Source organism: Cylas formicarius, unplaced genomic scaffold (assembly GCF_029955315.1).
Source record: "Cylas formicarius isolate icCylForm1 unplaced genomic scaffold, icCylForm1.1 PGA_scaffold_2__14_contigs__length_35257938, whole genome shotgun sequence".
In the NCBI taxonomy this organism is placed as follows: domain Eukaryota; kingdom Metazoa; phylum Arthropoda; class Insecta; order Coleoptera; family Brentidae; genus Cylas; species Cylas formicarius.
Window position 1 is genome coordinate 27,691,823 of NW_026844319.1, and position 18,362 is coordinate 27,710,184.

General features: G+C 35.3%; 3 protein-coding genes across 5 annotated transcripts in view; 1 reads left to right on the forward strand and 2 right to left on the reverse strand.

Annotated features, from left to right (window-relative positions):
* The window catches only part of LOC132698043 (hemicentin-2), a 456,593-nt gene that overhangs the window by 202,737 nt on the left and 235,494 nt on the right, over positions 1-18,362 (forward strand). The gene's annotated exons all lie outside the window — the stretch shown is intronic.
* Positions 5,395-7,755, reverse strand: LOC132698708 (PBAN-type neuropeptides-like). Its single transcript, XM_060664908.1, has 3 exons — positions 7,694-7,755; positions 5,950-6,138; positions 5,395-5,680 (listed from the first exon to the last, which is right to left on the reverse strand). Exons 1-3 carry the CDS (start codon positions 7,746-7,748, stop codon positions 5,481-5,483), a joined length of 444 nt encoding a protein of 147 aa, XP_060520891.1. The 5' UTR covers positions 7,749-7,755; the 3' UTR covers positions 5,395-5,480.
* On the reverse strand, positions 11,404-14,501 carry LOC132697975 (cGMP-dependent protein kinase, isozyme 1-like). The gene is made up of 7 exons (XM_060663780.1): positions 14,171-14,501; positions 13,934-14,117; positions 13,579-13,885; positions 12,919-13,080; positions 12,568-12,866; positions 11,882-12,515; positions 11,404-11,827 (listed from the first exon to the last, which is right to left on the reverse strand). The coding sequence occupies exons 1-7, from the start codon at positions 14,362-14,364 to the stop codon at positions 11,673-11,675; spliced, it is 1,935 nt and encodes a 644-aa protein (XP_060519763.1). The 5' UTR covers positions 14,365-14,501; the 3' UTR covers positions 11,404-11,672.

The window sequence follows — 18,362 nt, forward strand, 5'->3', positions numbered from 1 at the left end:
ATTTTTGAAATGCTCGCTGAATTTTATTTTTTATTTTGGTTTTATTTGTGTTTATTTGTGTCTAGTTTTAACTATTTCGAAGTTATTTCAAGAAGCGGCGATAGTTTGGTGACGTCATTCCCAGTGGTGTTTGAAACAATAGAGTTGGACAAGTTCTGAAACTTATTTGAGGTTTGCTTTGCGGCTGCGACGAAGTGTCTTATATACTAAAATATCTAGAATAGCTGTTTGTTCGGTTAAGTTGGCACTCCCTTACATTTCCAATTTTTTAAAACAAAAAACAGAGAAATTCATAACCATACTTATTATTATCGGAAATACCGAAACATTAAAAGCAGTTTTTTTTTTTAATAACTTGGCCTTTCCTAATCCAAGTTTAAAATAAATTAATAAAAATAGTAAGTTTTTGCGTTTGTTTGTACTTATTCAAAAATGGTAAACGACTTTGTCAGTCAAAATACTGCAAATGCGCGCATTATTCTTTCAAAAAAATTTTGTTTCTAAACATATTTATAGTATTTACTCCCCTTGTTTTTTACTTAAAGATAAAGAGAGCTTTATTTTATTATTATTATTATTATTAGTAAAATAATAATAATAACTGTCAATAAAGAGTGTTGTGGAAATAAGTTTCGACATGAAAAATTCCAGGGCTTAAACAGTATAGTCCGTAAAATGCGTTTCTGCATCCTAAAGACTTGCTCCGCACGTGGGGAACCTCCCCAACAAACCAAGACGTAGTTGAGACACGAATAGACATACGAAAAATAGTACATTTTTAACAAGGGGAAAGAAACCTGATGGCGGAGCCTCCAAATGACAAAGCAGTAAACAAAAAGTTTTCTGAGAATGTGGTCCACCTGTTCGAACCAGGAGAGTCTCGAGTCTACATAAACTCCGAGGAATTTTACAACACTTTTCTGTTGAATAAACTCTTATTTAAATCCTGTGTTGAAAAGGCGATCATCTCAGTTTTACTTTTATTCAATATCAATTTGTTAATTTCTGCATAATGTTTCATTTGCTCAACCGTTGTCTTGGTTGCAATGCTAAGTTGCTCAGACGATGCTGCAGAAAGGGTAGAAACTGTATGGGGAAAAGACCTGGAATCAGAGACGTATTCAAATCCTAAGGTATCTCTTACTTACTTGCTTGCTTGCTTCTTACTTATTACTTACTTCCTCACTTACTTACCTACTTAGTTAGTTTCTTACTTACTTAATTACTTACGCACTTACTTACTTACTTACTTTTTAGTTTAGAAATGTACGAAATGTTGGAAGTCCATTAATGAGAGGCTGAAATATCTTGATGTCTCTTTAGGAACGCATTTAACTATGGCTTTAATTCATACCTGTGTCCAACCCCTTTGGATGGAAACCCAGACTTTTTCACCTTCTGAATATATCCACTAAACATTTTTTGCCTGAGTTTATTATTCATACCTTCTTTTATCTGATAATATGCAAATAATTTATAATTTAGTTTTCGAACACATAGGAAACGGAATTAACATATCAAATTCATAAATAATTAATCAAATAGTTTGTTGGCAAACTCTGTTATTAATTTAATACTTTTCACTTTCTTTTTCATATTTTTTATGAAATGGGTTCTATAAATTTTGATTTCCAAAATTGAAAAAAGAATTGCAACCTGCTCATCATCCTGTCGATTTGGGCAGAAGTTATTTTTCTTCGTATTTTGATTCTTTGATTCTCTACAATTCTTTTACTCCTGATTACTGCTTTTCATTTTATTACACAATCGGAATCCTGGTAGTATTTTGTCGTACAAAATTCTCCCTATTGACTGACCTACAAATAAAATATCGTTTCAGCGCCCCCCTGCCGGAGTCCCTTTTCAGCGTACCCCGCCCGACCCCCCGGCCCCCATCACCCTGGCCGACGTTTTGCTTGTTATTGGAATGGCCGGTAATTAATTTCTCTTTGGAATTCGCCTTATTGGGGTGACGTTTGACTTACGACCGCTGTCTTCCTGCTGTCTCGTACAGTGGCGTCGGGGGGCGGGGAGTTCCAATAAGCGTCATGTTCCACGTTTTTTTTTGTTAAATAACCAGCGGCGCCGACGCAAAAGGTTTCCTCAAGGGTCCTAACTAATTATTTCATGCAAAGGAGAGACAGTCACTCAGTGTTCCTCCACTAATATACGTAACATGGCCAAAGTTGACGTCACAGGCCATTACTTTTTTTTAATTTTTAAAAATAAAAATTTGCTAAAAAACATTTTGGACGAATATCAAATCTTTTTCTAAAATAAAAAAAACTCAAAAACAAAGAAAATGTTTTAAACACTATTCACAAAATTTCGAAGAGACATAAATGCTGTCAACCATATTGAAGAAAATAGTTAGAAAACTTAAAATAATGTGATAATTTTTTGACTTAAACAAATTTAGCTTTTTCTTGTGAAATTGAAAATGTTATTTAAATAATCATCCCGTCTCACAGTATATCGCTTTTGATGAACTAAAAAAAAGGGAGAAGACAATAAAACCAATATAATTATTAATATTCATTATGAATCCAGTTACAAAAAATATTGTTATTATTCTAATAATTAGTCTGTTTATTTGTTAATTCGAAATCAATAATCAAATTCAATTTCTGTGTTTCACGTTAAAATTATTAATTAATTAATTGTCTATCGTTACAGTAATTAAATTAAGAAAAATAAATGTTGTACTAAGTTAATTTGGTATCGGTTTAATATAATGCTATTATTAGTTGAATACTTGAAACGTAATTGACATGCGGGTTGAAAGGGGAGCGAAGAGGAATGTCTCCCTCCCGTCTGACCCGACAGGGCTAAAAAAAAGCCTTAATTAGTGAAACGACACCAAAAAGAACGGACTCGATAGCCGCTCGAGACTAAAAGCTTTTTACGATCCTTCACCTCTCCCCTTTTTAATGTGTCAAACCTTGGCGAGCTTTACTCAATTATGATACGTCGGTCAGCAACCACACCCAACCCCGCGATAATTTTGTCCTCGGGATAATTTTAAAAATAAATCGTATAGACCTTTCCCTATACGATTTTTCGACCTCTTTGGAGTTCTATTGAGAGATGACGGGCCAGAAAAACACGACTACAAGCCATTTCAATTAGTAACGGGCTCCCCTGGGTAAGAATCCTAACAACCGAAAGTTTGGGGGTTGTTAGGGTCTATAAGAGGATGTTTTGACCGTTCGATTTTTTTTAACCCCTGCGTATCGCTGTCGATTGACGGTCACGTGCCAACCACACAAGTGCAATTTCACTTACTATATCCTTCTGAACTGATTTCAGCTTTCAAAGTTAAAAAGTGGCACAAATTTTAACCGATTAGATTTGAGATGTAGTTTTTGTGTATGTGGATCGATCGCTATGTTTGATTTTCCCATACGTTCATTATAAGTAACAATCTGTAGTTAATGTATTTGTTATAATGTTTACGGTATTGATGTGTTAGTGGGTCTCTTGTCAATAGAGAGCCTCTGTTGTTGGTGGGAAGGTCTTCCGACCTTGCCATTAGAATTTTTTTTCATTAAGCCACAAAAGGAGTTGTCTTATTTTAGATTTGACAATTATCCTCTAATTTCGAAAATCTAAAAGGGCTTTGCTAATTTAATAAGGTTTTGGTTATGCGTCTCTGGAGTCCTATTGTTATACGCCAGTATTACCTGGAGGAGTGCTGATTAAAGCACTTTGAATTAATACATAAATGGATCCTTAAAATAATACATAGAAAATGCCTCAAATTAGTATTAGTATATAAAGCTTTTCAAAATAAATTCGAAACCTGATTGCTTGAGACAAATATTCCAGCAGATTCCGCGGTATAGTTCTCAAAATTATTTTGTTATAAAATATTTGTTAATTAATAGTAAAGTAATAATTTTTCAATTAAACTTCCACAGGCTGTCTGTATTGCCACGGCTATTTACAAATCTTTTGGGCTTTTTAGTTAATGTATTTTTTTTTACTTTTAAAGACTTGTTTTTATTAATGAAACTTTCCGACGCTTCGCCAATCACGCTGTTGACTTCTTCAAAACTAAACTGCAGTTCATGATGAACACATTCTTACAGACGGATCCTATCGTTAACTTAAAAAGTTCCTAATTAATCTTTGGAACTGAACCTGAAATCTGTTATTAAGGCTTCTTCTCTATCACAATTTGTCACCCCTCATGACTCTAAAATTCTTCGTCTCTACGGATCCCTAAGATTCGCAAACCAGGAATGCAATTTCTGCCTCTTATCGGCACCGTTGGTTATCCAAAATATTCTCTGGCAAACTATCCAGCATATTGAAACCCTTTACTAGGAAACTGATTTGTAAATATTAGTAGTAGTTGTTAATTAAATAAAAATTATGAATTAGTCATATCACAAAATATTACGGTAATTGTTCTACTTCTGTGATAATATGTTATGTTTAAAAACAAGCAATATATAGATATAACAAACACATGACACCACAAAGAAATAATAGTCTAAAATAATATTTCTAGTATTTTGCGAGTTTGCATAATGCAATAAATTGGTCGACATCATAAATTTTCCGCAACCTGCTCATTCTGTTCTAAAAGTACAAAAGCCATAGTTGCAGTGAAATGATAAACATTTAAAATGCTTAAATTAATGCTCAGCAATATATATTCATAGAAAAAAAATAAACTGAAGAGAAAAAAAAGGAAAATTATCCTATTATATTTCGTAGCTACGTCTAACCAAAAACGCTAACCAAAACTTGTCATCCAATTTCTCACAACTAATAATATACACCAGTTCCAGAATACTAATACACGATTTTAAACTAATAACATTAATATATTATTCATTACATTAATTAAAAAAAAACAACTGCGCAGGTCATTCAAACTGAACTCAGCAGGTATAGATTATCAGCAAAAGCAGAACGTGACAAAGTTCACTAACCTCACCAATATCATTTACAAAGAGATTGCAACGAATCTGAAGTGTGTAACTTATCAACGGTAGGTTTCCCATGCTGCTCTTCCTCAATAAGACTTCTAAAATAACGAGCAGCTTTGGTAAATCAACTTATAAACTCCCCTGTCATTTTTAACCCCATCTTTTATTAGCTTAAATTAAATACCCGGGTTTTTGTAATTTTGAACTCTGAATTTCATTCAATCAAAAATTAAGAGTTAAAACTGTTTTGGGTTTCAAGTAACAGTTTTTGTAAAGTGGTATCCGTAAACATTACGTATTTATAAATTATTAAGTACATAGTCTCAAATAAAGTCAGGCACTTCCTTGTCGCGTTGGTGGTTGATTTATGATACACCACGCACGACGACAAGATGAGTTCGTTAATAAACAAGATTTTATGGATAAAAAGCTGCTAAACTTTTCTTGGGTAAGGTTTCTATGTGACAAAAAAAACACTCACAATTTGTGTCTATACTGCAAAGTGTACTAATTCAATCCTAGGTCGAGGAACAGTCGACATTACTTAAAAATTCTCTCGGCGTCTCTACCCAGTCGCGGAGAGAAGGGGGAAATGTTCCTCCCCAAACGAGGGTTGAAAACTGACATCGTGGACCTCGCGTTCGTCAAGGGACCTTCGAGGTCCAGATCTTGCAGCCAAGCGGCGACGTCCTCACCCGAATCCCTCCCCAGTCTCGGAGTAAAGTTATGCTGTTGTTTACCTTAAAAAGTTTGAAAGAATCTTTTCTTTTACAAAGTTACTTCCACAGGCCACTGTAATATTTTCAAATGTTCTAAATTCCTTTTGCGTCAGTTGTAGATGAATCAGCCGCGCGGAGCCTTCCCCAATCGATCAGTCACTTTGAACTTCGTTCAGTTAAGTTCAGAAGAAGTGTGATTGGTGAAACGTCAGCAAATGCGATTCATCAACAATCGACACAGCAGGAATCCATAAGACATGAGAAATAGATGACGACAAAATATATTTTACCATCGTTGACTGCAACAACGACCAGAGGAGATTCCCTGAGCACGTCTAGTATGCCGCTGGCTTGATCTTGGTCCGCTCTGTACATTTTGCCGTTCCTCTTCCTCCTGCCTAACCGTTGCCCGAACCAAAGATCCGACGGATCTTTTTTCACCTCATCCTGATGATCGTAGTTGTTCGAGGTCGCCTGGGCTGCCGTGTTGGAATTTTGAAATCATATAATTTTTTCAATTTATTCTACACTTTTTAAATAATTAGCTGATATTCTGTAACACTGCAAAGTGGTGAATGGTTTGGTGGAAACTAACCATAGCGCATTTCTTTCATAGCTCTCGCATTTTTCTGCAGAAATAGTATAAAAATAATTTGTTAAAAACTTAAGGAACTCATTTATAAACAAAATTCTTAACTTTCTACGAAATGTAGCTTTTTCGAGATCACTCAGTTCTTTTGACTATTTAGTTACCGTGGTTCAGCGCAGCAATCTATGTCGGCTAAAAGTGCAATAACTATAAATTAACGTCTAAACACAGTTAACAGTCATTTACTTAACAAAATCAAGATTTTTTCTTAAAACCAGACATTTTGGGGCACCGTATTTAGTTTTAGTAATGCGCCTCTAGACCTATCATGATGTAATATTGGGTTTAAAGACCCTTTAGCGGCGTGATATACAGGGTGTTTCAAAACAAACGCGAAAAACTTAAGGTGGTCATTCCTTATTTAAAATAAGGGTAGTTCGTTATATAAATGTTCGGTCAAAGGTCATCGGTTAGGGAAAGTGCACACAACCAATATAGCATAAAAAAAAAGTTTTTTATCACCATATTTTGGGGGGGGGGATTGAATTAGACTACCTCTATCCTTAACTAAATTTAAGGAGAAACTTATTCAATTATGTATGCTTTTTTTATTATATATTTTTATATTTACCGTTTTAAAATTTATTTTTTTCCGTGTCATTGTATAAGCTTTCTCATTCTCCTCCATTCGTTTTAAAAAACATATATATGCAAAAAGTTTGTTGTAATACTTATTTAAAATTTTAAGACAAAAATTAAAAAAACATTATTCTTCCGCCATATGTGTATCTCCGTATATACGTATATCTCCCTAATGGTTGGTTTTGATAAAAATTACACTTTATTCTCAGATTTTTTGTTATAAGATTATTTAAGATTTTGCCATTAAATTTAAAACAGTATATACGATTTAAAAGCTTCGTTTTAAATTGAAATGTTTCTTAGTTATTGATTTAGTAAATTTAAAGTGAAATAATAAAAGTTGTAAAAAATCAGATTTTGGGTCATTATTATTTATCAGTTTGATGGTAATTATAGCTAATACTGAGTTTTTCACACTTATTTATTAATTATAACAAGTTATAAATCAATACGAACGCAAAACTATTAAATTTTTAACATTACAAATACCTACCAATCTACATTTATATAAAATTAGCGAAAACACAAAGAATTATATAGCACTAACAAAATAATAATATTGATGATAACATGATATTTTACGTAATATATGAAAATAATATAATAATACTTCAATAATAATAATTTTTTGCGTTTTGTTCTTAACGTTTTCACAATTTATTTTACAAAATTTTGAAAAACGCACATTGACGCCTTTAAAGGATTAAATTAATTTTATTTGTTCATAGCGGAACTTAGTATATTTATTTTGTGATGTGTCATCGTTCGTTGTTGAATTTTGAGTGAGTAGGTGTTCGACTCACCAAGACATAATGCAGTCAAGATCAGCAAACAGTTCACTGCGGTGACGTAACCCATCCCCGAATCAAACGCCGGACACTACTGACTATTCCCCAGAGGAGGGATGGTAATTTATATGCCCCAACACCTAGATTAGCGACACCCCAGAGTTGCTCAGACGACAACATGCCGCTTTCGATTTATCCTCCATCAATCCGTTGATAATCCCGGAACAAACAGTTTCACCGACTCAATCTCAAATAAACTTAAGGTTAAATGGAACCGTTGGTTAAGCTGCATGGGTATGTTGGAAAAAGTTATTTTCAATTGCCCGCTTGAAGTTAATAGAAAGATTTTTGTTGGTTAATTTAACCGCTATAAAAGTAGTGGTAAATTCAAATTCTTAACCTGGTAACTTTGAACGTGCAGGAAAATGACGCTTCGCACATTAGTATTCTTTCAAATATTTTTGGGTCGCAAATATTTATTATCATCAGGTTTTCGTTGATTTGCGTTGACCACACTGATTTACTTTCCGCGACATATGTTTTCGTTTCTTGTATGATTGTTGATTTCAATTTTTGGTATTGGACTTCTTCTTGCTTAGAGGAGGTCAACCATTAGGATGTTTATATTAATTCATTAATTAAACAGTTAAATAACGGAATTATGGAAAATGGCTCCTATTCTACTCTGTATCTGCTTATATAATGTTTAAAGGGTGCGGAGGTAAAGGAGAGCCATATACATTGTCTCGCATGACTGATTCCCATATGGGTGAAAGATAACCCGAGTTGCAGTTAAGATTGTTAAGTTGTTAGGTCTAGGATAGCAAGCCCACAGAGTTAACTGTTGTCCTTTCTGTCATTCACACCTTATTGACCATATATTAAAAGTTGAAATCGGACTTCAAATCTTATTCGATCCAATTAAAATTCTTGCATGTAATCAGTTCATCTGCCAGAGAAATTTCCGAGAATTCATGGAAATCTGTAAACAACTGAACAATTTGAGAATCATTGATTTATCCGAAACAATGTATATAGCAGCATATAAGTGGAATGCCATCAGTTGAATAAGCCAATAGGGTGATTAGCGCAACATCAGCAAGTTCGACTCAGCACAAACCGACGCAAGGGGAATCCAGAAGATTTGCAAATAGTATTATAGTAGCCTGTGGAAGTTTCTTTCAAAAATTAGTTAGTTTGTACATTAATAACGACGGGGTTGGAAATATAGCTTGATACAATGCGTTCCAAGCTAAGATGCTATGTAAGGTTATGAATCCTTGATAATCTTATGTATATTTGAATGAAATTCAGCACAGATTCACAGCTTTTTTATGATTTGATTTCTTCCCGCGTTTTGGTCGTCTTGCAACTAATTAAGGAATAACTGATATGATACTTTAATCAACAAAATTATTCACCCTATTTAGGGTGCGACACAGCCATACCTTTCTAAAAAAAACTACACACAATAGCGTGACTTAACTTTATTTTGAAAAATGTTTCAATAGAAGCTACATAAACTTAAACTGTAAAAAACATATTAAAAAAATAGTTTGCAGGAACAGTAATACGTAAAATCATATGTAAAGTATAAATATATTGCTACTCTTTTATGAAACACCTTATTTAATTGAAAAAAATAATAAAATATTGGTCTTTCGATTAAAATGTTTTTCAAAATATTGGTTAATATGGGAAATATAGTACTTTGCCACAATATTGCGTCACCCTGTATATATATGTTGCATTAAATAGAACAATAAACATAATCTAAATTTCAAATTAAGTATATTAGTAACAATGTCCAAATAAATGCTAAATTATAAAGACGTTTGTTTTATGTTTAAGGTTATAAGATGTTATTTCTTCATATTTCTTAATTAATTAATTAATTAAATTAATTAATTAAAAAGTTTAATGTGTTTATAAATGTTTTTAAATGTATTTCGGCGTTGTATGAAAAAGCACTACCATACAAAAGCGGTTTATTAATAGCAACCTTACAAACTAACCGAAGCTACCAACTTGAAAGAGAAACCGTGCTTTTCTGTCATCGTTAAAGTTGCGAGATTTATTAAAACGTAAAGTTTTCGCTCTACCCTCACGGCTCGCCGCGATTACAACCGTCGAAACAAACGGCTACGTATCGACAAAAAAGGGAAAAAACTGCGCCAAAAAGATTAAACCGGATTTTGCAAAATTTGCGACCGATCGACTAACAGATTAAAACAATTATAAATAACGATCGGCTTTAAGGGATTTCGCCCGTCGTCCTTGTACCTATGTTTCGTCCTTTTTAATGCCCTTAAAACCGTTTGATCCGGATCCAGTTTAAAATCCACGTAGATTCTCGGCTGAATTTGCGTGGATTTTTGAGTATACGCCCAAGCTTTCCATTTAACAGTCTCTCTATCATTCTGGCAATTTTTTTTTTAATTTTTCGCTCATATTTTTCTTTGTCCTTCACCAGTCGATTTTTGCTTTACAAATATTTATGCAGCTTATTAATTTTTTATGATATGCAATATATGATTCGAAAACTAATAGAGGAGTATAAAGAATGGGACTTGATAGTCAACATAGCAAAGACAAAGTATCTATGTGTGGGAACTCAGGACGGAAATTTGGAATTAGGCAATGGCCAAGAAATCCTTCAATGTCAGGAATATGAATATCTGGGCATCACATTCGACAACACTGGAACAGATGCAAAAGAAATAGAAAAACGAATAGTCTAAGCCAAAAAAGTAATAGGAGCTCTGAATGGTATCCTATGGAGCAAAAAAATATCCAAGAAACGGAAATTTAATATCTATGAATCAATGGTAAAAAGCACCCTTTTATATGGATCAGAGACATGGAGAATTTCCGATAGACATAAGAAAAGGGTTGAGGCTGTCAAGATGGATGCAATTAGAAGATCAATGCGCATTTCACGAAGAGAAAGAACAAGAAACGATACCATAAAACAGCGAATGGGATTAGAAGGCACAATGACGCACTTCGTACGGACACGTGGAAACAATGTCAAATACCCGATGGCCGGAAAGGATACTCCACTGGCAACCAACAGGTAGAAGAAAACGAGTTTAGGTGCCGGCCAACGTCGAAGGACGTTCTGAACCGATAGGTACATATATATATATATATATATATATATATATATATATATATATATATATATATATATATATATATATATATATATATATATATATATATATATATATACATATATATATATATATATATATATATATATATATATATATATATATATATATATATATATATATATATATATATATATATATATATATATATATATATATATATATATATATATATATATATATATATATACATATATATACATATATATATATATATATATATATATATATATATATATATATATATATATATATATATATATATATATATATATATATATATATATATATATATATATATAAATATATATATATATATATATATATATATATATATATATATATATATATATATATATATATATATATATATTAATTTTTTAAGTTGTTTCGTTTTCAGTTTTCAAAAAAACTGGACAAACGTTTTTCCAACCTAATTTATTTTACATCTTAAATTTAAATTAATGTTTTTATTGTATTTTCAGATATTTTCAAGAATACACGCATTTTTTAATATATTATAAAAAAATGTCAATTTGGACAATGCAAAGGTTTTTGGTAAGAAATAATAAAAACAACTAAATGAAAGGTTATCCTTACACTTATATATTATTTACATTTTACATTACCGAAGAAAGGTTTGGAAAATGTAACAAGCCCTAGATTTTTAATGATTTCATTTAAAAGAGCTTTTGCGCCTGAGTTGAATAAAAACGTTTCGTTCTCGAAAATTAGCTTCTAATATTATCACCAGCGATCACCAAAGGACGTATTTGCGTCTAGGGGGGTTCGTTTCTTCATACGTCCCAAACCTTTCCCTAAAAATTCACGTCCCAACCCGACGTTTCGTCGTCCACCTCCTTGAAACTCTTCCTGTATTTTTCCCTAAAATATGATGTGTCCGTCTGACTTCGTAGCTTCGGTTTGAACGGTGACTGCAGGTGACTTCTAGCCAATCTATCCCAATCGAGACCTGAAACGCCCCTTCCAAATGGCACCCGATAAAATAAAGCTCAAATCGACGCACCTGCGAACCACCTATTCTTCCTGATCTGTTTAATGCCGTCCTTCGACATACCCAGTCGATCCCACGAGTCCACCTTGCACAGCTTGTAGATGATCTTCTTTGACTCTGTGCTGACGTAATCCGGAAAATGGACGAACTCGATCCCTTTTAAGATTTTATCCAGCGTCCGGTTATGAGAAGGATCGTTCGTGCGGAATGGAGTCCTCCCTACCAGCAACTCGTAGATGAGTATTCCGAGGGCCCAGTAATCGACCGCCTTGTTATGACCTTTTCCTTGGATGACCTCGGGTGCGAGGTACTCGGGGGTACCGACAAATGTGAACGTCTTCGATCCGTTGGGTACCATCTTCGCGAACCCGAAATCGGTCAGCTTGAAGTAACCGTTCGCGGCGACCATGACGTTTTCCGGTTTCACGTCGCGACTAACGACGCCTCTTGTGTGAAGGTAATCGAGGGCTTCGACCACACAGCCGGCTATAAACTGAGCGTGACGTTCCGAGAACTTTTGGAGCTTTTGGTTTTGCAAAAGAGCGAAAAGGTCTCCTCCCAGGCACGACTCCATCAGGAAGTATATATACTTGGTGTCTTTGTACGTCCTATATAGACGTACTATGAAGTCAGACCTGGTGTTCATCTGGAAAAAATTGAGATGGAGGCGGTTCACGATGAAATAGAAGAGCGAACACCTGTATGAACCTCTCGTTCACGGCGTGATGTTCCATGTGCTCGCGAACAATCTCCGCTTTTGCCATCTTCTTTAAAGCGAACACAAGCTCTTTGCGTGTAACGTGCTGCACCAGGTCGACCCTACCGTAGCCACCGACTCCTATGGTCGCGACCGATTTCAGGTCGTCTAGGTGTATGTTTTGGAATTCCGGGGGTAATTGGACAATGGATTTCGCACGTTCGACGTCTATTTCGGTAATTCTCACGTCGCCGAAATATTTCAGAAAAGCCGACCTCGACAAGGTGAGACATTCCACCCCTAAATAAACGTGTAACGTTAGTACCGGTGCCGAATTGATATACTTATAGACCTGGTGGATCCGCGGTGACTGTGGCTTTGCGGAAATTCTCGTTTTGCAATGCAAGATCTCCGAAACACTGATGTTTTGCCAGTTTCGCGACAACACCTTCGCCGCTCTTGGACACCGTTACCGTGCCCGCCCTGATTATGTAAAATAAATCGCCATGGTCACCTGAAATTATGTATCGTTGTAAGTTAAAATTGGATTTGCACAACATTTTAATTAATTGAGAAAAATAAATATTTTATTGAAGAATTAAACCCGTTAGCAGCAGGCTTCTCGTCAAAGTATAGTCTAGATATTTAACTAAATTATGTAAGGGAAAATTAGTGAGTAAACCTTTATTTTGCTAAAATGGTTGCTTAGTATTTTGTGGCCAATGTTTAATTTTTTATAATATTTACTCAATTGTTCTGTGAAACCACTTGCTGATAATAGTAAATCATGCAACAAATGCGGTAAACGCCATTTGACTCACGAGTTTATTCGACACGAGCGGAGCGAGTGTTTAATAAACGAGTAACTTAAAAAGTTTACCGAACGTGTGGCATATTATACTTTTTCTACGACTGTACATGTTCGCAAAACAACGCGAACACATTCACTGGCATGACCGTCAGAACTGCCGAACGTCAAAATTCAAGCGTGGGAAATATCCGAGTGCTTTACCTTCCCTAATAATTTTGGTGTCCGATTTGAAAAAATGCTGAGTAACAAGATTGGCGACGACTCTAAGCGCCTCGGCACTCTTGGTGTTGATCTTTTCTACGTTCTGCAGGAACTTGAAAACTTCCTCCTCCTTCTTTAAGACGGTGTACGTCTTTATTGTCTGATATGCCCGCCTGCTCAGAACCCACACGACGCCATCTTCTGAACAGATCACCGAAGACAGCCGCTTCTCGTTATAAAGCAATGCCAGTTCTCCGAATACTCTTGTGTCTGAGAACTGATGTTTCATTCTTCCGTCGATAAAAATCTACGGATGAAAATTTAGCGACGGCGAACGCTTTCCCTACTACGTTACCTGGTAAGTGCCCTTGTAAGAAACGAATATTTCCGACCCTCCGTCGCCCTGCTTAATCAGAGTCTCTTTAGCTTTGACCTGACGTACGGTCATGGCGTTCGCTATCTTCTCCGCTACATCCTCGTTGAGAATTTTGTTGAGGAATTCGTTATCGTTCAGCGCGTTCTTGATTATCTCCATTTCCCTACACCGAGCAAAACATTATACTGGGTAGTCTTAAGTAATACGGTACCTTACTCTGGCGACTTTGGATAGCGGGGAAAATCATCCAGTTCTTCACCAGGGTGGTACTGGACTGGAGTGGCCCTAACACCTTGCCTTCTGGAGTTTCGTCTCGCTGGAAACCCTTCGCCATCTTCGTGCCTTGTTTTGTGAGTGACACGCGTGATACGGTTGCTGCCGCTGTCGCTGCAACTGCAGAACCACTTCATGTTTCAACGCAAGTATTTATTATTTTCTGTCGGTCTCATATCTATGAAGGTCGGCTATAGAATACTTCAAAATTGCGAAATCTTAAAGTCGCGTTATCGTTTTATCTCTGCGTTTTTTTTTTTTTTTTGATAGGATGTGTGTGATATTGAAACGTGAAACCCCGATTTTGAAATTTATCGATTAATTGTCACCTGCGACCAGATTTTTGTCATCCGGTCGAAGAATAAATACACTACAGAAGCGACAATGAGCTGTTTCAAAGTCGTCGGTAGATATCTTAGCAACGGTTCATAATGCGCATATTCTAAAATTATATTCATCGTATAAGTAAGAAAAGTAAGGTTATGTTTTTCGTATGGAACGCCCCATGGACAAGAAATGACATTAAATAATCTTATCACTATGGGGCATGGACAGTGATGGAAACAGCAATGGACAAGCTAGAAGCATTCAACTGATGGGAAAAGGCATTCCAGAAAAAAACAGACAGATGAGTATCAGGAAGAAGAAATCATTCGTGACTTATGCCAGTGATTTGGATTGACAAGTATGGTAAATAAATTTAGAATTGTTATAATGATAGCCAAAGTTCGTAACGCACAAGGCACATGAAGAATAACAAAAATATGGGCTCCACCCTGAAGCCGAATTTTGTTCAGTTCAAATCGGATAAAAATTTTTTTTTTTCGGAATCTTAATTGGCCTAATAGAACAGCTATTATCTGGACTGGGCATCTCACTGTCAACCCGAAAATAACTATCAAACAACGCATCGCCAAATGATCGAAACATGTCTATTATTATTATCTATTTATTTATAAAGTAGTTTCGATATAAATGTTGTAAAACCTATTGACGGTCAATGTTCCAGTGTGAAAAAGTACAGCTTCATTTTATCATTTCAAGTGATACTTGCCTCGCCATTAAGAATAGCAACGAGCGATTATCAAGGAGTAAAGAGAAAACACGGACAAGACGTAAAACACCTCCATTTGAGAGCACTCCTGTAAATTTCTGCGCAAGCCCAGCCTAGAGAAAATGTTTGTTTTTTAATGAACACTAGAGTGAGTTAGTATTTTTTTAAAAGCAAGAATGTTTCGCGTTGCTGGATGAAAAAGTATTTGGACTGGTGACTTGTTTTATGGGCGAAATAATTTGCAATGTTTATATCACAAATTACTAGGAAACCTTTTGTCGTATTATCAGTCAAAGAAGTCCGCTTGATCAGTTGTTTTAATTAAACAAATGGTGTTGAAACTTTTTAACACTGATAATTGAACAAATTATTTTTTCTACTCCCGTCTGTAGAATACCTAATTACGCACCGATCTATCTTGCGGGAAGCGTCACTTTACCACGTCAGTGTCGTCTCCCACGAACCCGAGCCACTTCGGACATTTCCGGGATTTTATCGCACGGGTTTGGACGCAATCAGATGTTTTCGAAGATATTTCCCACGCTTTGAATTTTGACGTTTGTGAACGTATTCGTGTTGTTTTGCGAAAATGTTCCCAAAAACTAACGGTCGTAGAAAAAGTATAGTATGCAACACGTTCGCTAAACTCACTCGTATATTAAACACTCGCTCCGCTCGTGTCAAATAAACTCGTGAGTCAAATGCCGGTTACCGCACTTGTTGCATAATATACTATTTTGGGGACACAATTCAATAATGTTCTCACTAAAATCTATTCGGGAATCTTTGCCAGTGTTAGTAAGCAAAATAATAACGCTTAATCATTTTTTTAAATGTTTTTTAATAATAAATAATAAATTTCCAAAAACGAATTTCGGAATTCGACTCACGAGTTTATTTGACACGAGCGGAGCGAGTGTTTAATAAACGAGGGACTTAAAAAGTTTACCGAACGTATTGCATATTATACTTTTTTTTACGACCGTTGGTTTTTGGGTACATTTTCGCAAAACAACGCGAATGCATTCCCTGATATGACCGTCAGAACTGACAAACGTCAAAATTTAAATATCAAATATCTCCGAAAACATCCGATTGCGCCCAAACCCGTGCGGTAAAATCCCAGATATGTCCGAAGTGGCTCGGATCCGTGGGAAACGAAACTGAAGTGGTAAAGTGGCTCTTTTCGCACGTGAGTGAGTGAGTAGAATACATTTATAACTAGTTTGAACAATTTGAATTAAGAAAAAAATGTGAAAATATATATGCACATAATACTTGACACTAATAATAATAAAACAAATTATTAGCAACTTCATTTTCAAGCAAAACTTTTATGAGCCTTCGAAAGGAAAAAAAAAACATGAAGTAACGTAAGAGGTAATGGTGTCATTAGCATAAAACGTTGACATCTCGCATCTCAAAAAATTAGATCCCGCTTTTATATTAACTTTTTTCCATTGGCAGGTACAATTGCAAATTTACTTTAATATCTTAATAATTTGTGAAATGCTCAAAAATAGACCGTTATTTATGTGGTTTCCAAACTAGCGAAAATTGTTTTAGTTTTTTTCCCATTTAGTTTTAATTTGTTATTTACAAACCAACAATTTCTATTTTTTCATGCTTATAATATAATAATAATAATCTTAAGTCTATTACAATCATTAACCCCGTTGAAATATTTCGGACCCAATTTGTCGTTTCTGCTTGACGTTTATTCTGGGGTTCGATTGCTCCGTAATTGACGTCGAAACGTTGACGAATTAAAGCGTGTGTTTGTCCGTTTCATTTGCGCCTATCGTCGAACCAGCAAATTTGCAAAATAAACAGCAATAGGCGCAGAAAGTGCGTACCTGGTGTTGGGTGTAGGAAAATTTAACGCCAGCAGTTTGCCGCAAGCAATTCGTCGCATAAGCGATTTGAAGTTTACAATCACTGGCGTATAGCGTGAACGATGGATTTGTATATGTCCTTCTCTTATTTTTAACACGTAATAGAAAATTAAAAAATCAAATTTAATTATAATAAAAGTGTCTTTAGCGGTGCCGCAGGATTCGCAACGTCTCTTCAACATACAAAATTGCGCGCATAGAAATCGTCCCATTGTGAACTTTTGACTTCAATTTCATATTGTTTAATGTAAGGTTCAATTGGTTAAAATTTATTATCCTTTTTAAGTTTAGCATAGTAAAATTAATGAAAACAATCTTCTTTTTCTTACTAAAAACAAATAGAGCAACATAGCAACGCAACAGTTATTTTTTAATAATCGGTATGACTCCGTCTTGCTCTAATAATATATATTGCTTCGTTAGGGATAGATAGAATCAAGTTCGCAATTGTTTCTTGTAGGATGTTGAGCCACTCATCCTCTACTGCAACAATAAGCTCTGGGATCGAGGTTGGGTTACGAAGTCTAGCTCGAATTCTCGGTTTTAGCTCATCCCATAAATGTTCAATTAGATTGCTGCATGCAATCTTGCACCATCCTTGTGATGTGCGGCTTAGCATTATCTTCTTCTCCCATGTAGTCGACATATGGTACCACGTGATCTGATAAAATGTCCTCGATGTATCTAGTACCTGTTAAACCTCCTGCTCCTTAACCATGCCCACCTACGAAGGAAAACAGGGTCGGTTCGTGCCTCCATAGAAATTGCACCCCATATCATGCAGAAAATCCTACATAAGGGCTCCGCCCTTTATTGCAAAATTCTGCAAACCGCTCTTCCGGTCTTCAGTACACTTTTTTGTCGGTCACTACCAAAAAGGCATATTCTGGTCTCATCTGGTCCAATGTCCAATTTAGATGATCTCGTGCAAAGCGTAGGCATGCTTGTCGATAAGCTGGAGTTTTTGCACCAACTACAGTTTTTGGGATCAAGTTAATTTCCTTCAGTCTTCTTCTCACTGTTCGCTGTCCAAGAGACGTTGTAATTCACCTTCTGCCTATTCCAAGGCACCTAGCAAAGGATCCAGTCTCCTCGTACCATCGTACCATTTAAGTCAATAACAAGTTTGTTAATAATTTTTCAAAGAAACTTCCATAGGCTACTGCACTACGTTCCACTTCTGGAT